The sequence below is a fragment of the Artibeus jamaicensis genome, unplaced genomic scaffold, assembly GCF_021234435.1.
Source record: "Artibeus jamaicensis isolate MK-2021 breed Jamaican fruit bat unplaced genomic scaffold, CSHL_Jam_final scaffold_916, whole genome shotgun sequence".
NCBI lineage: Eukaryota > Metazoa > Chordata > Mammalia > Chiroptera > Phyllostomidae > Artibeus > Artibeus jamaicensis.
Genome location: NW_026522059.1, coordinates 27,702,381 through 27,726,046, shown reverse-complemented (window position 1 = coordinate 27,726,046; position 23,666 = coordinate 27,702,381). Strand labels below are relative to the sequence as shown.

General features: G+C 40.6%; 1 protein-coding gene across 9 annotated transcripts in view; it reads left to right on the top strand.

The window, feature by feature from the left end:
- Positions 1–23,666, top strand: part of VPS13B (vacuolar protein sorting 13 homolog B) — a 700,507-nt gene that overhangs the window by 613,123 nt on the left and 63,718 nt on the right. For all 9 annotated transcript variants that reach the window (XM_053660831.1, XM_053660829.1, XM_053660828.1 and 6 more), the window contains 2 exons: positions 12,982–13,137; positions 22,883–23,146. In XM_053660831.1, the coding sequence (XP_053516806.1) occupies positions 12,982–13,137; positions 22,883–23,146 (420 nt within the window). The remainder of the gene's footprint in view (positions 1–12,981; positions 13,138–22,882; positions 23,147–23,666) is intronic.

The following is a 23,666-nucleotide window of genomic DNA, read 5'->3' as shown; positions in this document are numbered from 1 at the left end:
AGAGAACGCTTACCATATTTATATCAGTCAGAAAAACAGAGTAAAAGTTGTGTGTTTACAGTGTGGTCTTAACAATATAAGAACGAAGGCACAGAAACATATTGGAAGGAGATACATGAAAATGTTACCAGTGGTTTCCTCTGAGTAGTGGGTTAAGGTGATATTTTTCTACTTTATTACATTTTTATATACTTCTCAACTTTTTAAAATAAAGGGTATAAATTATTAACTCAGAGGTTAAACTAATCATCCTGAAAAAAAATTATATGCAGACTAAAAGCTAATGGCCAGTCTGATGACATATTAAGAATGGTTATCTTTATCTCTTCTCATGTGAACTATTCCAATCATTTTTATCAGTTATTCTCTCAGAGCTTTGCCCCAGTCCAGTGTATCTTTGCTTTATCTTTTTAAAAGAAAGTTTTAATCTTCACCCAAGGATATGTTTATTGGTTTTAGAGAGAGAGGGAGGGAGAGAGAGAAATAGCAATGAGAGCTCAAAGGAGTGGTATAGCCTGGAGTTAAAAAATCTAGCCGTGGCTGGAGATAAGCGTGCCTAGGGAAGAGTGCTGCAAGGGCTTTATTGGTGTTCTCTTGCTGTAGAGCATTGCACATTGGTGGTGCGGCACAGCATAACCACTATAGACGCTCCCATTCATAAAAGGAGGAGCTGGGAGACGTGGAGGAGTGGAAATTCTGAAATCCAGCCAGATTAAGGTTGGAAGTTTCTTGGTTAGTAATCATTCATACTTCTGCTTGGAAGTAATTGTCTGTGGCTCATGGCTGCAGACTCTGGGCTCAAGCCTCTGAGTCATCCATCTTTTTCCATAAAAAGTATCCTTTGTTCACATGTCATTGTTTTCTCAGCCTGATTTCTGTCCTTAGTATTTTAAGGTCCAAAAGTCTCTTTAGATTTTATAATGTCATTGTCTCTTTCAGTGTAAATAGGCAGAGGTTGATAATGCACAGACTAGAGGAAGAATGATTAATGGCATGAGGTGTTAAAATAGAAGCAGAGGAAGGAATACAAGTCACAGAAGGATTGACCCCTGGTGGGAAGAGCTTTATACCACATATCTGTTGCTGCTTAACAAACCACCCAAAACTTAGTGGCTTAAAAAAAATACTAGTTTGTGAGTCTGTTGTTTAGAAATCTAGGGCACTTGGGAAGTTTGTCTGCTGGTCCCAGCTGCGCTCAGTCATGAAGCTGCAGTCAGCCGGGGCTGGGTGGGTGGTCCAAGACGCTTTACCTGGGTACTTGTAGCTGACAGGCCCTTGGCCCAGGTACTCTTGGTTCTCTTGCCTTTGACCTCTTCAGCAGGCTAGCCCAGCCAGGAGAGCCAGGGCAGAGACTGCGCACCCATGGAGCCCGTGCTCAGAATCACATAGCCTCACTTCTGCCCCATTCTAGTCAGCAGAGCAGGCCTTGAGGTTAAGCCAGATCCGAAGGATGAGGAACTCAATTTTGTACCTTTCCATGAGAGTTTCACAGAGAGTTTGTCACCATTTGCAACCAACCACAAAGGCCTCCTACTTTGAGGTGGGGGCGGAGAATGAGGATTAGTGTGAATGTAGGTGAGGTTGTAGTGGGTTTTGCTAAAAGATAAAAGACAAAAAAAGAGTAGGAGTCTTTAAAAAGTGACGTTCCACAATATCTAATCCTGTATCTTGCTTATCATTAAGCATACAAAAAAGTTCACTGAATATATAAATGTTGAGATTTCTCATAACATCTCTGACATTTCTCACATAAACTAAAAAGTTTAATTAACATGACTAGTATGAAAATTATAAACAGTATTTTTTTTGCATCATGTTGGATGTTTATGTGTATACTATACAGACAAACAAAAAGGGGTCCTCTGATCTCAAAATGTGTGGTTCAGGATGCTGTCGGTGCCACTGGACTCTTAGCTAAGAGTGGCTCCTGCTTGCCCCACGCTGTCCCTCAGGCCTCCCGATGGCCTGCATCGTGACCTGTGATAACGTGGTACAGGGCTGCAGGAGGGGTTAGCAGTGTACTTCAAATGAGACCAACTTTCAGGTCCACCTGCATGTCTAACTCTTCCCTCTTGTGTTCAACTGTGAAAAATTATTCTTTAAAAAAAGGTTAGTTATCGACTTTTAGGGAGAGAGAAAAAAAACAGATTTATGCATCTATTGATTGATTCTTGTATGTGCCCTCACCAGGCATTGAACCCGCACCTTTGGCGACCCTCAGGATGACCTTTTAATCAACTGAACTACTAGGCCAGGGCAAAAAATTCTCGTTTATTATAAATTGGAAGTGAATCATACAGTTACCAAATATTGTAATTTTTAAGAAAACATCATTTTGAGTTAAATCTGCCTTGTATCGTGTCTTTCTCTTGTCGTGGAAGTAGATTTCCAGAAACCTGCCGTCTCCCCCTGTGGAGGTGCAGGGGCAGCTGTCCGTCCGCAGTGGGCAGCCCCGTCTGGGGGGGAGGGTTGTACGCCTTGGCTCCCCAGTGGCAGTAACAAGCTCCTTATAGTTGCTGACATTCGTGTAGCTAAAATCAACACTGAGGTAAACACTTCTCGGGACCGTCTGGCAAGAGTTTTAATGCAAAATGTTCTGTAAATACTGACTCCATTTGATTATCCGAGACCTACTGTCCACTAACCATCAACTGCCTTTTTAGTTCAGTTTTAGGCAGTAATGAAACAGCAAAATAGTGTGCTGTAGACTCAGTTCCTTCACTTTCCCTCTCAAAACGTTTCTAGTTTCATAAGCAAGTCCAGGAAACTTACATTCTCTGAGGAAGCTTATAATGCCTTATGAAGTCACCAGTAAAAGTAAATGGGCCCTAATAGTTTGGGTCATTAAGTATCTAGTGGATAGAGCATATTTGGAATTTCTTCATTATCTGTTGGGAAATACATTTATTTAAATGAGAAACTGAGGTATGGGACTGAGGTCACTTTTCCTGTATATTTCAAAGTTTCTTTGTAAAAATGTTTCTGCAGTATGCCCTCATTAAGACTTGTAAATCTGTCACAAGAAATGGCAAAGATAGGATTGTGACAGGGCACTTTATCCAGCCCCAGGCCTGATTTCTAGAGTTTTCTACAAGCTCGCAGGAAAGGGAGTGACTGGGGATTGTTTCAGCTGTGAAGTGCCCAGAGGAGTGACTGCTGGTGCTGCTAATGGTCTCTCTGTCCCCCACCGGCAATAAATTTTAGATATTGAAATAGAGCTTTGGGGAAAAGTATGCTGAAGATTCCTTAAGCTTTTTACAAGACACTCAAAGGCTTTTCACAAGCCAGTGCTCTGCTAATGTGAATTCTTGATGTCTAAACATAAAGGTCCTCCATGAAACCGACTTTAAATGTGAGTTTTAATACACAGTGCTTGGAGAAAGAGAGTACAGCTGGACCATTAAAGCACGGTATTTTGCCATTTTTAAGTAATGGGAAACACTGATCAAGGATGTTGTACAGAGTGCAGCGTGCATAATGTGATTGTCTCTAATCGTAACCTACTACCACCACAAGTCTGTGTAATAAAAGCATTAACTCTGTTACAGACAATGGCATACCTGTTACACTGCGGCACATTTTAATTATTTCCATGCCGAACAGGATGTGGACGAGCTTGTTATCTAAAGGTCAGAATAATGCCCAAGACTTGGCCAAGCCCAACGAGTGTCAGATGCATGGAATGTTGGATGACTTCATAGTTATGAAATTATTTCATTTCTCATGATAATTCCTGACTTGCCAAAGTTAGTGAATTTTAAGAACTCTGAGAACAGATTTTAAGATAAATGTGAAATAATCCATACTTTTGGAGTCCGGGACTTCCCTTCAGGCGTTAGTTCGCATTTGACTTGCCTGAGTTACACTTGGGGATAAAATGAGTTAGGACAAGGTCTTAGACACCACATTCCCTTACTGGGAAAGAAAACCAGCTTGCACAACTCTGGCTGGCTCATGTTTCTTGTTGTACAGGCACTGAGAAGCAGCGTTTGCCACGAAATACTTTATTTAACCTTTATAAAAAATGGCTTTTTCTAGTATGGCAAGGCGGCTTAGTTCAATGAAAATAAATAACTAAAAATTTTGGATTTCTTTTATAGCCATCTGTTGATTTCTTTTTTTTTGCTAAATAAAACTTAGGGACAACGATGAACATTGTCCGAATTGCCGTGATAATTAAAAATGAAGATTGCGCGGCACGACTTCGTCTTTTCTTAGGACACGTGTTGGCATGTCTTCTAATTTATATGAAGTTAAATTTTACTGAGTGATCAATGTTACGTTTGAGAAATAGTTAAAAGAAAGTTTTTGTTTCAACTTTGGCCGGGTGCTGTCTCTATTGTTTCTATTTGTATTTGGTCAAAATTGATTTTCAGAGGAAACCTGACTGCTGAGCTCAGAAACTCACACTGTGCACCCAAATCTGCATGACTAGCAAGCGGCGTCTCCAGTCCGTTACCTTACTGGCTTCCCTTTCTCAGCTCACCTAGATTATCCTTTGTTATCTCCACCCAGCATCCTCTTAGTCCTGCCGCTGAAGGGCTGGGTCCAACCAAGAGCACGACACCTGTTGGCTGTCACTTTGTCAAGAAAGCGGGTCCGTCGGTGTAGCCCCAAAGCCCCTTGCTTGACAGTGCAACTCAGTTAAGCAATCAGAGTTTTTATTTTATTATCTAAAAGGAAAAATGTGAATTATGACATATTTTATAGATGCACATACCATCCTCTTCTGTCCACACACATGCATAAATCTAATTTCTCTGAATCTTCACTTCTCAGCCCTCCGTGGTAGTCTCACAGGTGGGCACTGTCAAGGACCGCCACACTGTTCTGGACAGAAGGGAGCCGTGAGTGTCCCAGTCCATATCTTTCCCGTCACGCGTCATTTGCACATAGGGAAGCCCACACCCTCTAGAAACGTGAAAACAATAGATGGGTGAGGTGAGAAGATTTCTTTAAAATAAGCCTGTATATCATTTCATACTTTTTTACTCTACATTTATATCTGATTTCATAATTGATAGGTTCCAAAAAAGTTAGGCATAAAATTATGTGTTTTAATACATTAATTGGCTCATTAAATCTTTTTGCAAAAACTCCTTTCATGTAAAATATTATTTCCTAATTTAAATAGTTTAGATTTAGATTTTTAGCAAAGAATACCCATTAAGCATTCCATTGTTTTATAGATAATGTATAAATCAAAAGTATCATTGTGGTTCACCCTGCTCTTGCTTCTTTTTAAATTTATTTTTCTCTAAGTATTTAAATTCCAGCCAGAGAAAGAACAGACTAATGCCTGAACAGTGAAAAATAATTTCTATTTATAATCATTTATGAAAAACAAATATCTTTTATTTTGGAAAAGGTTCTGTGGCTTGGTTATAGATATATTAAAACATTGATTGAGCTTTAATGTTTGCTAGAAGTATGTGACATTTGACATTCTCTTTACCCAGAGAAATTCAGATGATTTACCATAAACCGTGCAATGAAATGGCACACACACTATTTTAAAGCTATGAAGACATCAATAGCATTATTTCTTTTTTATATCAATCTATATGCTGTCTTTCTTTCATACCTATCCCATTTTCTCCTGTACTTCATCTGTCTGTCTTTTTGCTCTGCGTAACTGTAAAGGTTTTCAGAGTTTTTTCTTTGTCATTATTCATACTTGCTCCACGTCCATCAGTGTGCAATAGATGGTTATTGTGCAAATGCATTTTCCTTTTCCTTGCGTCTATTCCTTATCTAATTCTTTTTATATCATTTAGTGTTTTTTTTTAACTCAGGCTGTTTCCCATTTATCCCAGACTGTTCTCTCCTCTCAGTAGTTTTCTACACATTTATAGAAATTACGTAATTTTGTATACTTTAGAGAAAACCAAAATCTTTCCTGGTGTTTTTTCCCCTGAATTCTGCAACAGGGCACTTACAATAACTAGTCTCTACTTTTTTTGTTGTTGTTGTTGGGGGGAAGCTGATATTCTCTTTGCAGTATTTTTTCATAGGTCTCTGGCTTCTTTTCATTTCGCTTGTGCTGTTTATTAACTATTCAGTTAAATGAATAACCCTTGGTTATACTGTACCAGTTGAGGAATGGTGAGATTTTATTCTCATGCCACCAGCCACAGGGCAGGATGATAAAGTCAGTTCCTGTGGCACTTCTTATTTTCTAATTGGCACTTCCCAGTATTTCTCAACACTATAGAGGCAAAAGCTTCTCCCACATTCTTTCATGCTTCTCTGATACCCTGAATTGTCAAAATTTCTGAAAAACTACAGTTTCCTTCATTCACAGCTACTGTTTTTTGCTGTTTTTCCCGACTCTTTTTATCTTCATCTGGTGATCATCGCTGAAATACAAGATGGAACGGGGCACTGACGAGGCGCTGCCAGAATCTGTTGTTTCCTGGGAGCTGCTCTCTTTCAATAGACATAGGCCAGGGAGGAGTGCAGAGCGGGCGGCTGACAGTTACTTTGTTTCAGTGTCTTTCAGGCTTCATCAGGGAGTCTGTAGGGAAAGAACCCCCCCAAGTGAGGCTGTTGCCTGCTTTCGTTGATCACAAGTAAACACCTTGTATGTCTTTTGCTCTATTCCAATGTCCCTCTTTTCATGTTACTTCTCAGGGTAACTAAAATGCGCCTCTGGGCAATCTTTTGACTTCCCCAAGCAGAATAACCTGTGGAGTCCTACAGCACTTTTTGCCTTCCCCTCATACAATTTCACAGTATAATGTTTTTGTTAAATATCCATCTCTCACTACTTTGTGAGAATTTCCAGTGCAAGTAACCTGCCTCATTCACCTCTGTGTTCCCCATGTGTAGTTAGTACCGTTAGTTGGTTATGACAAACATGTAATAGATATAAGTCCTTAAAAAATTTTGTTAAACTGGAAAACAAACTATTGGCCTAGGAGAGAAACTCAAACAATTACATTAAACTACCCCAGGAACCATGTAAATGAGTAATATAGCAAGGCGGGCCCTGGGGCGGGGCGGGGCGGGGCGGGGCGGGGCTTGGAGGTTCCAAGGACGCCCTGCAGCACACGGCACCCTCTTAGCAAAGTGCCAACACTGCGGACAGGAAAGCCGTGACACCCACTGGCCATCCAGGGAGGCTTCACGCAGGAGGCTGAGTTTTTAAAATAGAAATACATCTTTTTACCGAAGTACAGGCTCTGTATGTTTCCTATTAGGTAGTTTTCATTTTAATAACATTAATTTTATCTGATTGCAAAATAATACATATTTATAATATGAAATTTGGAAATTACATAAAAGCACATAGAAAAGAAAGGAAATTTAAAACACATAACCCCAACACAAGATAACGCTGTTAACATTCTGGCGTAATTATCCCTCTTCTATGTTGAGTGGACAGATACACTTAGTGTTTTATGCATCCCATTTTACAGAAATGGCATACATACAGCACATACCTTTTGTCATGTGCTCTTTTTCAGTTAACCTGTTAATGACTAATTTTAACATTTTTATGCCCTGATTTTCTTTTTCCAGTGGCTTGAGAGGAGTCTAGTGGAGAAGCGTGGTTAGGAATAGAGGCTCTGAGCAAGCCCACGCCTTGCCCTCCCCAACACGGAGGCCTGGGCAGGTCACTCAACCTTTCCATCTCGTCGTTTGCTTTTTCATTTGTAAGGTCAAACAAAAGCGTCTACCTTATAAGACTTTTAAGAAATAAATAGGAAAATATATTAAAAGCACCTAGCGCTTGGCACACAGTGTGTGTCTAGTAAATGATAGCTAATCGATTTGACTATATTTGATCAACTTCCTGTTAATGCCAGATTTTCATTACTAAAAGAGTGCTGGCGTAAACATACGTCTAGTTGAATCTTTGCCCATATCCATAGTTACTATGTTAGGATGAATTCCCACGTGGAATTGATGAGTCACTGAGTATCTGAAGCTAAGATTTGTGATACAAGGATTGCTCTCCAGCTACATTTTTCATTCTAACCAACATTTGGTGAGTGTACTAGGTTTCCCTCTTTTTAGGAGGCCGTTTTATGCTGACGGCACAGTATTTGTGGCCTTCGTTGAATTCAGTCTTGAGGGAGAGCCTCATTTTGTCGAGTGCTCATTTTGTCGGAGAGCAGACAGCCTGACACAGCAGCAGCAGCGACGCCTCCATTGCCTCTTCCCCTGGAAGACTGACCTGGAAAGCCCTCTTTCTCCTGCTTTCTCTTCCAAACTGCAGTGCGTCAGAACACCCCAAGCTGTCCACTAGAAAGTAATTCGGTGTGATTTACTTTCACTGTGCCATTCTTTTAGGTGTGAGATTCTGTTCTGTCAGTGCAAAGTAATATATAGGGTCCTGAGGGTTCCAGTATTGATTGAATCAGGGTGACACTGAACATTAGCCATTATCGAGAAATTTTCCTGCCTAGTTCTTAGCATTATTTTCAATACTCTAAATATCCTAAAATTCCACTGCCTTGAAAAAGCAGTAATGAGCAACATAATTCATTCCATTTTTACATTAATTTGTTGGTGTGGCATACACAGTCAGTTTTACTTATGCATTTCAAACAAGCAGTCTTAACTTTAACCTGTTGGATTTGATATGTAGCTCTCCAGATATTATTTTAGATAGACAAGGAAATTTTAATATGTTAACTTTTCACTCATGATGGTCATCTAGGATATCATTTGGGGTCTACTTTATGCTTAACCTAAAGATTGAAGTTTTTGAGTTATGGATCAAAGGGGTTACTTGACTTTTAGTTTGACCTTGTATCATCATCCATGCAAAGCACACCTCCTTTTGAAGGTCATTCCAAGTAGGAATCTTTTCTGAATATTTTTATGTGACATTCACTTGATGATATTGTTTTATATACAAATATCACCACTAAAATATTTGAACATCTTACTTTGGCTTATTATTTCCCAATTCATTTATTCAATACAGAGTACTAAGCTTCTGTTGTATAGCAATAAGTTTCAAAGTTTAAAAAGTAAATATGGTACCTAAGCTTTACTATATATTAAAATAAAATATATATTTATGTAATAAATATATTGAAATATACACATATTCAGTAGTTCATTTTTCTGGATTACATGTTAATTTTTTTAGAACTACAATTTCTACAAAGAATACAGTAGATTGGGAAGAGTTTTGAAATTCATTAGGTTTTCAATTTCCCTTTTAGAACACTACATATTGCTATATAGTACATTATTATAAAATGCAAAAGAGTGCAAATGAATCTGAAGACAAATTTTTAATTTGTAATTATTAGCTAGAAATAACCTCGATAACAATTAAAAATGAATATTGGATAAAGTTCACAGGAAAGTATCTAATTTGTTCATTTATAGTTAAAATACAATTTTTAAATTCTTTTTAGTCATCCTCTTTCTCTTTTCCTTGGTATACCCTGTTTTCCTAGATCCTATAGATTTTGTCTTGTTTTTCTTTCCTCTGTGATCCATCAGTACAGGAATTCTCCCTGTGGACATGGCTGTGGGTGGTCCCGGGAGCTGGTCCCCAGTCCCCTGATCTGTAATTCAGTCTTAAGTTTTATTCTGTATTGAAAAAAAAAATGAGTGGAAAGCTGTATATACACCATTTGAGGTCTTATTGGAAAAGCTACAAATCTGGCCTCCTTGCCAGCACAGCACTGGGGGCAGGGTGGAGAGAGGGGCAAGGGGTCTGCTGGAAAAAATGAAGGCGGAGGCCCTCGGGACCTTCCAATGAGTGTGGTCACTGTACAGCCTGCCTTATGGCTCAGTTTCAGTTTCCATTGAAAAGTTCACACAGGAGTAGTTCCTATTTGACTTTTTTTCCCAATGGAAAATATTAGACACTAGTTAAGTAGGCCAAAGAGCATGAAATGCCTAAATAGAAAAGGTGGTAGGGGAAGTGAGTCAGTAAGGGAAATTTAATAGAAAAGAGGGGAAAGGAAATATTCAATTGATAAGAAAACGTAAAAATACTTTGGGCTCCAGGCGAAAAAGATAGTCATTTTTGCTGAGGCCTCTGCTTTCCTGGTCTCTGGTCTCTGGCCCGAGTTGCCTCTTATCTGAACTACTGCAGCTGCCCTCCTCCCTCCATGCTCCGCTCGTGTGCCTGGTTCAGCACCTTGCTCACCTGCACAGAAGGCCTCAGTGGCTACCCATCAATTCCTGAAAAAAGTATCAGTTCCTTACCATGGCAAATTAGTGCTGGCCACAGTCTGGGTCTGTCTAACCTGACTCCCACTCATGCTCCTTTCCTCCAGCCACTCGAAGACACTAACTTCCCCCATGTACACCTACCTTCTGACCCACACGTGCCAGGTGGTCCCTTCAGCCCAAAAGTGGATGGTCACCTGTGCTAGTTGAAATCTTCTAATCACACCAGCCTAGAAGCCCTCCCTTCTTTAGACTCCTGTATCATTTTGTTCCTCTAATGTCTCTTATTACTTGCACATGCCTTGCTGTCCATACAAGGTCCAAAACTTCTTGAGTGTGTTCCTCTTATTTCCTCTGTAGGGCCTAGCATATTTCCTTCTCCATACTACCTGGGTAACAGAAAAGTATGGGATAAATGAGAGCAGGAAAGCTCATTAGGATCAAATAGTCTAACACACATTTCAAATTTTTATGCCTAATTTTATAGTTTCTTCTCACTTGATGTCTGTGGGTATCTGCCTAATGCCCCAAATCAGTTACACCATAGGAAAGAAGACCCAAGAAAGCAGGCCTCCTGAATGCCTTTTTGTAGACTTCCTGTCTCAGGAATGTAATTGCCGTCCTAATAAATTATATACATCCAACTGCCAATGATATTTAGATGCTTTTTAGCAGTAGACCAAACATTACAAGTATTCTGCTGGTGGTGCATGTGGGAAGAACTGTTATGTTTTTCTCCTCCTTAACTTTTCTGTGTGAACTAAATCCAAATGTATCTGAATTTTTGTAATTCAAAGGAAACACCCACGCCAACATTTTGGGAACAAAAAGCTGCCAAGTGAAACCTGACAGCCTATTCCTCAGTGACGTCCAGTCATTAAGAGCCATGTACGCAGAGTGAGCAGCTACCTGAAACTGAGCTCATGTGCAAGTGCGAGCACTGCTTAATTAAAGCTATGTGGCATTCATTGAAATTTCTTTAGAAGCTATAAATTCTCAAAAAAAAAAATTAGCTGAGCTTGACCTTATGTACCTCACCTTATTTTTTTGTCATTTCCAGCTATAGTCTCTCCAAAGAAAATAACTTTCTTGTTTCTTTAGCGTTCTGTGTGCCGGAGCTTCACTCCCCATTGCCGCTATAAAAACTGAAATGGGTCCAAACACCACTGTTGATTTTCTTTTTTTTCTGTAGGTAATATTTAAACATCAAAGATACTTCGGTACTTTTATGTTAGAGTGTATATAAGACCAAATTTTCCCTAAAGGTATTTGCTGTCCAGAATGTTTTTTGGTTTTTGTTTTGTTTTGTTTTTTGCTCTGTGCCTTTTTTTTCTAGAAATTATCCGAATGGTAGGTAGCCTTTTGATGACCAGCAGTTGTGTGGAGGAGGAACCGGAGTGCAACCTTATTAGAAAGTTTTTAAAAAATATTAAGATACACAAAAACGACCAAAAAAAGCTTTCCCTTAATTCTCCACCAAAAATCATATCGTGCCCTGGCCAGGTGGCTCCGTTAGTTGGAGTGTCGTCCTGTCCTGTACACGGGAAGGTTGGGGTTTGACCCCTGGTTCGGGTGCTTACCAGACGCAACCAATGGATGTTTCTCTCTTTCTCTCTCTCTTTCCTCCTCTTTCTCAAATCAATATACATAATCCTCAAGTAAGGATATTTTTTAATTGTATTGTGATAACCAGTAACCTTGGAAAACTTTTCAAGTACTTTATGAGGGTTCCTCCTAAAGCTAAAACTGAGAAATAATGTTTTTATCAAGAGACTTCTCTTGTTTGGCAATTCCTATGCAAATCCTTAATGTATTTATTTTAAGGACCAAGTATGAGAGCTCTTACAGAATGTTTTTGAAGTTTTATTCATTCTGTTAATTGGGAAAATGTTTCATGTGATTAGCCTTTGGTTAGATCTTTTAAAAATTTATATGTGGTAAGAAAGAAAATATAAGTTTATGTATCGTATAAATGTTTTTCTAAAACATTAGTTTTATTTTCTTATACTTAATAATCATGTAGAACATTGTTTATTCTCATATAAACATGTATCCTAAAGAAACAGTAATTATTATGTTTTGGAATACTTGCTCAGTTAACTGGTTTTCTTAGTTGCATTTTGTGGGTAGGAGTGAAAATGGAAAATATTTGATGACCATGAAAGAAATCTAAATATTACCTAAAGTGGCAATACTATATGAATAAATTTGAATCTGAATCACAAGACTTAATTGGTAAAAGTTTACAATAAATACATGCTAGGAAGAATAGAACAAAGCCACTTTCTGTAAATTCAAAATATTGAAGGTGTTTCTGATTTGATATACATGATCTCATAAGGAGAGTCTATTAAGTGGACTGTATCATCAAACTGCCATTTTGTTCTTTATCAAAATAAAAAACAAACAATGTCCATTTAGGTCAAAAATAACGTGACAAACCAAAATTAGCTTTAACTACTGTCTAGCCATAAGAAGGAACAAACTATCGGCCAAGACCAAGGTTTTTTTATCTCATATTTCAACCTTTTTGTCCTCCAGATGAATGAAATGGTCTTTTCTCAAATGTTCACCAGGCCTTTTACCATTTGATAGGACAATTATTTTTAAGAAGGTTGAAAATGTGATCTGGAAAACCACATTGACTGTATGTGACATATTTGCTATTCTTAGCCTGGTTGAATAAGCTGGAAGTGGATGAATAATGCAGGTTAGAAAGAAAACAGATGCTAAATATTACAAATGGGGAGGTTTTCCAGCACAGAGACGTTCATTTTAGGGCGAGATTTTTGTTGGCACTTTTGGCATTATGATGATTATTGTTTTTCCCTCCAGCTGTTACACATCTGCATAGAAGGCTGGGGCAACTGGCGTTGGTCAGAGCCCTTCAGTGTGGACCATGCCGGGACTTTCATTAGAACCATTCAGTACAAGGGTCGAACGGCTTCACTCATCATCAAGGTCCAGCAGCTCAGTGGAGTGCAGAAGCAGGTGAGCTCCTTTGTGTTCACAACCCAGACAGCCCTTAATTGTTTGATGTATGTACTTAATGGAAGGGAAACTTAGAGAAATGAAAAGAACCACAAAAAGAATTGCAGTGGTATGCCTAGTTATACCTACTACAGCCATTCACCTGAGCTCTTAATAAGTGCTTGTTGATGATCCTGATGATGATGGCGATGGCTTCGGACCCCTTGTCCCAGTCTTTTACAAGAGCTGCTAACGAGCAGTAAAATTTACTGATTTTAGTTTCACCTCTTCTCCCTGTCACCACCTACCTTCTGGTAGAGGTGCTAATGAGCTGTGAAATGGCCAAGAGGCCTTTGTTGAGAAGGAAGAGAAGCAAAGGGTGCGGGGGACCCTGGGTGACCCAACAGCGGGTCACCAGCCCGGTTCCCGTGCATGGAGGGATCCTCTTCTGGGAAGTGTTGTGATGCTCTCCCGAGACCCAGTGGGCCTGGGTCTCCAGGAGGCCTCCCCTCCCTAGGAGTCGGTATTAACTGCAGTAAAAATTCACTGCAGTCTAACTCTTGGCATATAAAACCTCAGCTCTCAGCACATATTTTTACGTATTTTATAAAACTTCCTTTTGGCTGTTTTTGAAGTTCTAAGACTGCAAAGGGAAAAAAAGTATCTGACGCTTTTTTTGTGTTCTTAAGATGTGAAAATGTGGTTTTTAAAAGATGTTTTTCAAGAACGGAGCATATGACAAAGAGTAGAAAGAAAAAAAGGAAGTATTAAAATTTGAAAACTGGCTTCGCTGCACACATAATAACTGGATTTGTCATAAGAGTTTTAACATACACATCTGCATCTGGATTGTAAGAGTCCGTCCAGAGCTTATGTGAACTGAGGACATGATAGAACAGCACTCAGTCCCTGCCAGAGGAACAGGGGAGCCCTCCGTAGTGAGCAGCAGGGGCTCTACTCCATTGCTCTCTGCCAGAGGGTAAGTAGGAAGCCACTGGCAAGGTGAGCAGGAGGGCCCACACCATGTATGTTCTTGGTCCACACCTACTCAGGGAGCTGGATGGCATGTTCTCATTGTTGTGGGCAACAGAAGTGACGTGAGAACTGTAACTGAGGAATCTCAGAGAAGAAGCATAAACAGTCTTCCCAATCAGCTGATTGGCTACAATGGAACTGGGTAAAATGAAAGATGCTACAAATGTGACAAAATCTTTGCCCCTGAATTACAAAGTCTTATTAACCTAACAGTGTGTGCAACTACTAGTGTGAAGGGAGTTCAGAGGTTTCACTAAGATGGTATGACTTGAGCTGGGCTTTGGAAAACATGTAGGATTTGAATTAAGGAAAGGCATTTTAAGTAAACAGCGAGGGGACCAGCCTAACTAGTGTGAGTTTTGTGCTGGAAAGTCCTAAGAACAAGAAGTGTCATGGACTCCCATCTGCCCTCAGAACTTTCAGCAAATATCTACCTAATTAATGCAGACTGGTTTTATGATTCTGCCACTTACGGTCTTCCAAGAATGCCTTGTTCACCTTCTCATGCATCAGCATGCCTGGGAAGTGGTTGTTCAGCATCTCTTTGAATGCTACAGGTAACGAGAGGCTCGTCCCCTCCTATAGCAACCCTTTCATTGCTGGTTACTTCCAGCTACTAATGAAGGATTTTTCCTAATTTTGAGTCAAAATCAGCACCATTTAGCTAGTTTTTACCATTCCTTAGAACATGAGGTAGGCAGAACAATCACATGATAATTCGTCGTAAGGACTCCCCTCTATATTACAGCCCTTCAAAACTCTGAGGGAAGCTAGGATGTTTTCCCTTAGTTTCCTTCTCTCTAGGCTGGTGGCTCTCAGAGTTGGGAGTGTATCACTGTCCTCTGGACAGCTTGTTACAGCACAGGTCTCCGGGCCACACTCCCGTAGTACCAGATTCAGTAGGTCTTGAGTGCGACGTGATCATTTGTGTTCCTAACAAGTGCTCAGGTGATGCTTCTGGTCCCGGGGCCACACTGACTATCACAGCTCTGGTCTAAACCTTCCCAGTTAGTTCAGCTCTTTTGCATGTGGTTACTAGACCATTTACCAGTTAGTGGAATGGCAGGGTTCTTCCATGAGGAGACGGTTTTCACACTGTGTGTTGGTGGGTAAGGTCACAGGCAGTTTGGCTGGCTGCCCTTGCCAACTGTGTGATTCAGTTTTTTAACCTTTGTGACTCACTTCCCTCATCTGTAAGGTAGGGATAGTCAGTGTGCCTTCCTCAGGAAGTTAGTGTGGGGATTAAATGGGTTTGTGCAGCGTGCACTGGCATCACCAGACGAACTTCTGTGACGATTGCAGTAATGACGTATGACGAGGCATGGGTAGCACCGGTTGGACTTGATTTACTGCAGTAGTACCTCGTTCGTTCATGAATATTGCATACTTTCCAGAAATACTAAATTTCAGGGATAAATTAATATGTTTAATATTCCTGAGCAGAAAAGACATATTACAGTACTGTAACAAAAGTCACAAAAGTTGGTCATGAAAAATACATTAAAAATTTTCTCACAAATGTTACCTATCTTTTCAATTATAAAAGGTTTCCCAGAACTAGTACTTATTGCCTATATGATCTTAGGCAAATTCCTTTTGTTTTTAATTTCTTTTTTTTATTCTCACCCAAGGACATGTTTTTCATTGCTTTTTAAAGAGAGAGGAAGGGAGAGAGAGAGATACCCACGTGGCAGAGCAACACTGACTGGTTGCCTTCCATGTGGGCCTGGCCAGGGGGCCAAGCACACAGCCTTTCAGTTAGAAGACAGCCCTCCGAACAAGGCCACACCGCCAGGGCGGCAGATTTCTTAATCTTTTCATGGTTTTATTTTTTGTGTGGAAGAAAATACACAATAAATGTTAGTTTACTCTTGTTATTTTTACATTAACTATTATAAAATATTTCTGAAAATACAGAACACTCTAATGAAGAAAATAAAAATTAACCATAATTCTACCACCCGAAGATAAATGCTATTATTACTTTGGAAAAAATAATGTTCTTTTTCTTTTTTTTTCTATGTAGATATATTTTTTAAGATTTTTAATTTATTTATCTTTAGAGGGGAGAGAAACATCAATGTATGGTTGCCTCTCCTGCATCCCCTGCTGGGAACTGGCCTGCAACCCAGTGCCCTGACTGGGAATCGAACTGCGGTTGTTTGGTTCGCAGGCCCGCACTCAGTCCACTGAGCTACACCAGCCAGGGCTCTATGTAGATATTTTTAAACAACTTGAGATCTGACTACAATAATTTTTCAGCTCGGTTTCTTTTATTCACTTAACATTATATATGCTTATGTTCTCATGTTACCCAAAATTCCTGAAATTTTCTTTTGAATGGTTGCATAATAATTTACCAATTGATACCTTGAAACACACTTAGACATTCTCTTGTTGTTAGGTTTTTAGGTAATTTCCAATTTGTCACTATAGTAAATCCTTTTTTTTTTTTTAATGAGGCATTTTTTAAAAGATTTTATTTGTTTATTTTTAGACAGAGAGGAAGGGATGGAGAAAGAAAGGGAGTAAAACATCAATGTGTGGTTGCCTCTCACATGCCCCACTCTGGGGACCTGGCTGGCAACCCAGGCACGTGCCCTGACTGGGAATCAAACCAGCTACCCTTTGGTCCGCCGGCCAGCGCTCAGTCCACTGAGCCACACCAGCTAGGGCTAAATTCTTAAATAAACATCTTTGTGTCTAAACAGATGTTCATGATCTGAGTCTCTCCCTAATACAAGGTCCATCTGAAGTAACGCCTGCTTGAGAGTTGTTGGTAGGGTAATAATATGGGTGTAATAATTTACAATTTTAATTTGGACATTTCACCTAAAATATCATATGGTGTGCTTGAGTGTGATGTTGTTATGTTACAGAATTACATGCTTATGATTTTGTGATAAAAGATTTTGTAATGAAAAGGGCATTATTTGTGCCAGATCCTGTATAATTTGCTATAAAATTTAATTACCTGAGCAAAGGGTATGAATGTTTCTGTCGTAGTTGATGCATATTCCCAAACTAAAAAGATATATTTTATTCTTTAACCAAAATTTATTGTTTTGTCTCACCAAATTCTTGTTAGGGCTACAGTAGTTTGTTTTTCTTGTTATTCAATTGTAGTTGTCCCCAATTACCCCCCATCACTCCCCTGCCCAACTCACCCCCCCCACCTCCCATTCGCATTCCTCCCCCCATTATCTTTGTCCCTGGGTCCTTTACACATGTTCCTTGGCTTGACCCTTCCCCTTCTTTCCCCAGTTATACCTCTCCCCGCTCCTCTCTGGTTACTGTCAGTTTGCTCTTTATTTCCATGTCTCTGGTTCTAGTTTGCTCATCTCTTTGTTTTGTTGATAAGGTTCCATGTATAGGTGAGATCATATGGTATTTGTCTTTTACCACCTGTCTTATTGCACTCAGCATAATGCTTTCCAGTTCCATCCGTGCTGTCACAAAGCATAGGAGCTCCTTTTTTCTTTCTGCTGCATAGCATTCCGTTGTGTAAATGTACCATAGTTTTTGGTCCACTCATTTAATGAAGGGCACTTAGGCTGTTTCCAGGACTTGGCTGTTGTAAATAACACTGCTATGAACATTGGGGTGCATAGGTTTTTTTGGATTGGTGTTTTGGGATTCTTAGGGTATAATCCCATCAGGGGAATTGCTGGATCAAAAGGCAGTTCCATTTTTTTTTAGGAAATTCCATACCATTTTCCACAGTGGCTGTACCAGTCTGCAGTCCCACCAGCAGTGCACTAGGGTTCCCTTTTCTCCACATCCTCACTAACACTTATTTGTTGATTTGTTTATGATGGCCATTCTGACTGATGTGAAGTGGTATCTCATTGTGCTTTTAATTTGCATCTCTCTGATGGCTAGTGATGCTGAGCATATGTCTCTGGGCCCTTTGTCTGTCCTCCTTGGAGAAGTGTCTGTTCAGGTCCTTTGCCCATTTTTTAATTGGATTATTTGTCTTCCTGGTGCAGAGTTGTGTGAATTCCACGTTATATATTTTGGAGATCAAACACTTGTCTGTGGTATCATTAGCAAATATGTTTTCCCATACAGTTGGTTCCCTTTTTATTTTGCTGATATTTTTTTTAGCCGTGCAGAAGCCGGGACTACACTAATTTTTTAAATAAAACTAACTGTATATTTGTTCCTAAACTTCTGCTGATTTTCTTAGTTTTTCAAACCATTAGTATTTTTTAAAAATCTCAATATAAAAAGGAGTTCAAATGAAGACTAACAAAATAATTTTCATACATTCCAAGTTTAAGGAATTCTTTTCATCATTTTTTGTTAATGTCAAACATACATATTTTAAGACATCTTGTGCCAAATGACAATTCAGAATTTTTCCAAATGTTATTTGTACCATTTAATCTTGATAGTGATTTTTTGTGGGGACTGCCTCTCACACTTTTCTCTGCTTCAACTTTATTTATAATAAATAAACCTATAAAGAAAAAAGTAGAATCTAGCCAAATAAGAAGGACAACTTGGAGAGCGATAATGGCAGCACGGCAGCCCTCGTGTTGCATCCACCCTTTTGAAAGGAAGTGTCGCCGACCGCCTGAGGAACCGGGGAAGTCCATTTTCCATTCCCACTGTCGCAAAGGGCACATACACACCTAATCCACGCTTTGAATGTTAGCATTTCTTGTAGCTCAGTGAGATTGAACTCTGTCTTAGGGCCATTTTAAAATCTTAGCAGGGCAGTAAAAAGCGGAACACAGGAACAGCACTTGATTAACCCAGCATGAAGCAAATGAGGTTGGTTTGTGCTGAACCTGGGTAATGTTGAAAGGTTTGGGAGACCACCATGCTGACTGCAGACAGACTGCTACGTGTACTGACGTTGTGAAAAACCTTTCTGGTCAGTGTTTTAGAGCCTCTCATCCTCTCTCTCTCTCCACCTCTTTGTCGTTCCCTCCATCCTTCCCTTTCTTCCTTTGTCCCTCTTCCTCTTGCCCCCCACACACACAAGCAAAAATTTACAATATCTTTTTCAATTGGAGTTAATATTTTATTGTTGGGGTAGATTAACATTCAGATTAGTTCTAAAGTATTATATATCAGAGACAGGACCTCCTCATTTAGCCAGGTTAGGGAGGAAGATAGGAACCAAGCTTCCAGAAGAACCTCATGGGTTCCCACTATACCCTCCTATCTTGGCGTCTTACCTTCTACCCAACCTGGGCCTAGGAACTCGCAATAAACCACAGCTGCCTAATTACCAAGCCCCATTTGGAGAGATGAGTACATGTAGCTCCTCGATGTACCTTAGCCGCATTCCTGTGCCCCGATGAACAGAAGATTGACTACAGCTCTCGAACAGTGGCTGGTGACATGGGCTCTGCTTTTCCTACACTCCTCTCAGCTCCCCAAGGTAGTGAAAACTTCCTGGGACCTTTGCACGGTACACAGCTGCTCATGCACACGTCTTTGCTTCCATTCTTCCCCTCCCGTGGTTGAGGAAAACTTCACCATTCTAAAAGTTTAAATGTACATATGTATGTATGTGTACATATTTGTATCTTTATACATACACTTTTAATCATGGTTAAGATATCATTTTCCAGTGCATCTGGTGCTCTGGAGTTATTCTTTAATATCACTATTCTTCTTGGCACTGATCTAATAAGAGTTCTGAAACCTGCTAAGTAAAATCAGATGTGGAAATCTTCAGTACACATCTTTGTGGCTTTGGGGAAAGAGGGGAATTAGTGTGAAACCTGGAAATGTGTATTAAAGAGAAACCCTGCATTTAAAAAAAAATTAAGTAGCTGTCTTCAACTGATAAATTAATCTTGAAATTCTAACCATAATTTTCCAAATAAAGGCATCGTCAGTGTTGCCACTTTGAGGAAAAGCAGACATGGCTGTCCCCGAACTCTGCGTGGGAGCAGCCGCGAGCATCACCGAGGAGCGGCCATTCTGGATTCCCCTTCATCTAAGTGGTGTTCCCTCCTGGCCACTCGTAAAGGCTTTCTTTTTATCAAATTTGAAAGCCTATTTAACAGGCTTTATAGTTGAAAATGAAACTATAAAACCCCACCAAGAATGATCTCTGTCTTTAAACAAAGTGAGTCCCAGATGGTTGCAGAGATTCTGCGGTTTCTGTGACAGACAGACAGCAAAATTCTCTCCTTTGTCTCCGGGGGCCCAAAGGCTCTGAAGCAGGAACAGTGCAGACACTGCCGGGCCTGGGCACATCCAGAGCGGCAGGGGCTTGGTGCTGCCTCGGAGCGGTCAGAGGTTTCCTCTGGGTGATGCTGTGGCGTCTAGAGAGTAATCACGAGTGTCCTGGAACCCCTGGCGTATGCTAAAAGGAAAAAATCTTGCTCTCTAAGTTAGGGCTCATAGTTCAGATGAGCGTTATGTTTGCTATATTGAAAACATTGTTTTTAAAAAATTGTAATGATCAGAGTATCTGGTTTTTACAGACGTATTCCTGCTCAAGAAAATTCAAAGGAATAAATAGTTGAAACAGTAGATGTTTAAGGAAATGCTATACCTTACTGTTCAAAATATAGTTTAAATAGTAGTTCATTCATGTCTGTGTAAATAGTAGTTCATTAAAAATGATGGTTACAAAATATTCTTAATGACATAGGAAACTATGTCAATCAGGGTGTTTTCAGCTTAAATTTATGAAATAGGCCTTTTCATCTTCATAGCAAGTTAATGAGGACGACACTTTTATTGTTCCTATTTGACTTTTATTATCTCACATAACGAGAAGGAAAAGCGCAGGTCCAGGGCTGGTCAGGTGAGCAGCTCAGAGCTGCAGCTGCTTCCTGCCATCCGACTGGGTCCGCCCTCCAGGTTTCAGGATGGCTGCAAAGGGGTGTTCGTATCTTCTCATAACATCCTCCATGGCAGAGAAGAGGAAGGGCTTTCTCTTCTCAGAGTGCTTCCCTTATTATCAAGGAGTCAAATCTGTCCCAGAGCCTTTTGGCAGTCTTTCCTTTTTCACATTATTAGCCAAAACGGAGTCCCATGTTTACCCCTTAAACTAATCATTAGCAAAGTGAATTACTGGGCTTAGTTTATAGCAGTGATGATACAGTCTCTGGGGCCATGGGAGACGTTCGTCTTCCCTGAGTATGTGCTATGTTTTGAGACCTAAACCACACCACGGTTTTTAGTAGCAAGGTGGAGGAGGAAGGTCCAGCTGTTTGGAACAAAACCACTGGTGTCTGCCACGTTTACATTACAGTTGGCAGCCTTTATCCTCTTTTTATAGTTTCTAAGTTTTCTTAATTATTGGTAGGTATTAATTTCACGAGAAGATAGACTGTCAAGCGTGATTATCAGCTCAGTCTGTAGGCCAGTCTACGTGGCACTGGGCAAGGTGTTCAACATCTCTGTGCCTCCGTTTTCCCCTTGTTACGGTGAGGAGTCTGCAGCACCGATTTTGTAAGGTCGCCGTGAGATGAAAAAAATGAGTTTGTGAAAATGCTTTTTATGAGTCAGCGTTCTTCAAAACCAGTCAGGTTCGGGGATGCGTGCAGACACCTGTCCACATGCATTATGTGTGCAGGCAGGGAAAGGCGCCTGCTGGGAGTTCTGCCCCATCACGGTGAGCATTCGGATTACAGAAGGTTCGCTTTCTAAAAGTCCTCCTTTTATAGAAATAAGTTTTGCATTGTCTTTTCACTCTCAGCCAATTTAAGAGATATTTCTTAATGCCTACTGTGAACTGTACTCTTAGCTGGATGAAAAGTTAGATAATCCATCGGTTTAATGGATAATTACCTGTGTTTTATAAAGATACATGCTTCTACACTATAGGAAAAACCTGAGTAAAGGCAAATATAATTAGGCATCTGTGTAACAGTTGTTCGTATTATCAGTTTGTACAGAGATCTCTTGTCACCTAAGAATACAATCAACCCTTAGAAGTCAGCTCCAGGGCATGGATTGATTCCAGTTGTCCTCTCAGCTACTAGGGCCGAGGTCTTTTTCCCAGTCCCCGTCCTTTTTTCCTGCGACTTTTGGTTCCACTGACTACCACCTCTCGGTCATTCTCTTCCCCTGTGGCTTCTGCAGCATTAGTCTCCTGGTTCATGACCACACTCCTTCACCCCTTGTTCTTCAGCCCCTTCTCTGACCTCTGCCCTGACAGCTGTCCCCTGCCTGTTGGTCAGTTGCTGCGTTTGAGCCGCTACCCTCTTTTCCAAGTAAACTGCCTTCTTTCTGTGTCCATTTGCAGGCCTGTTGTTTCATAAGTCTCTCATCTCCAACCTCAGCTTCACTCTCAAGCCCTCGGCCAGTACTTCCAGCTGGGCCTGGACCCCACCTGTCTGTCTGCCCTTTGAATGCTGCAAACTCAGCAGAGACAAATCCCTCTCTCCTTTCAAGCCTCATTTTCTTCTCATACTTTCTAAATAAGCTAACGACTTCATTTTCTCTTCATTAAAAGGAACACAAGCGCTGGCTGGTGTTGCTCAGTGGATTGAGCACGGGCCTGCAAACCAGACAGTTGCGGTTCGATTCCCAGTCAGGGCACATGCGTGGGTTGCAGGCCAGTTCGCAGCAGGGGACGCATGAGAGGCAACCATACATTGATATTTCTCTCCCTCTCTCCTTCTCTTCCCCTCTAAAGATAAATAAATAAAGTCTTTAAAAAAAAAAGGAACACAAGTTACTCTGAACAATTACATATTTCCAGTTCATGAAATCTGAATTGACGAGGCCTTATCTATTTATTGTCCTTCAGATTATCATCTGTGGGCGACAGATCATCTGTAGTTACTTATCTCAAAGCATAGAACTGAAAGTGGTTCAGCATTACGTTGGTCAAGATGGACAGGCTGTGGTTCGGGAGCATTTCGACTGCCTCACCGCCAAACGGAAACTGCCTTCGTACATCCTAGAAAACAGTGAACTGACGGAACTGTGCGTGAAGGCCAAGGGAGATGAAGACTGGTCGAGAGACGTGTGCCTGGAGTCCAAGGCCCCAGAGCACAGCACCGTCATTCAGGTACGCAAAGTACTGCAGTCTGGACTAGAACGGCTCTGAAATTAAACATTTCTCAATATGCTCTTTATTTAATACAACACTTTCTGTTAAAAGGGGATGTGTGTAAAAGAGGGGAGATCTGAAATAATACAAAGAGGCTTTGAGAATTACTTCCCAACTGTTCCCTTCCCATCCCATGACGGCACGCTTGTATCTGGTCCAGTAGGCCCTGTGGCCAAGACGCTGCCCCTCCCAGACTGAGGCGAGTTCTATCTTGGAAAAGACTGTGACGCACAGAGCTCTGGGGGCCGTGGGGGGCAGCAGGCAAAGGGTGTCTCCCCCCTCAGTAATCTTCGCGTCGATCTGTTACTTTTTTACCTCTTCCTCTCCCTCCGCTGTCATCACTTTAATTCCCATAAAGGACGAATCGTCTCTTTCATTCTCCCACTCAGCCTCATGTCAGTCTCTCCTCGTAGCTAGAAACCCCCGCGTCTCTATGGAAAGAGTTGGCCCCACTAACTCGCTGCACATTCACTTTATG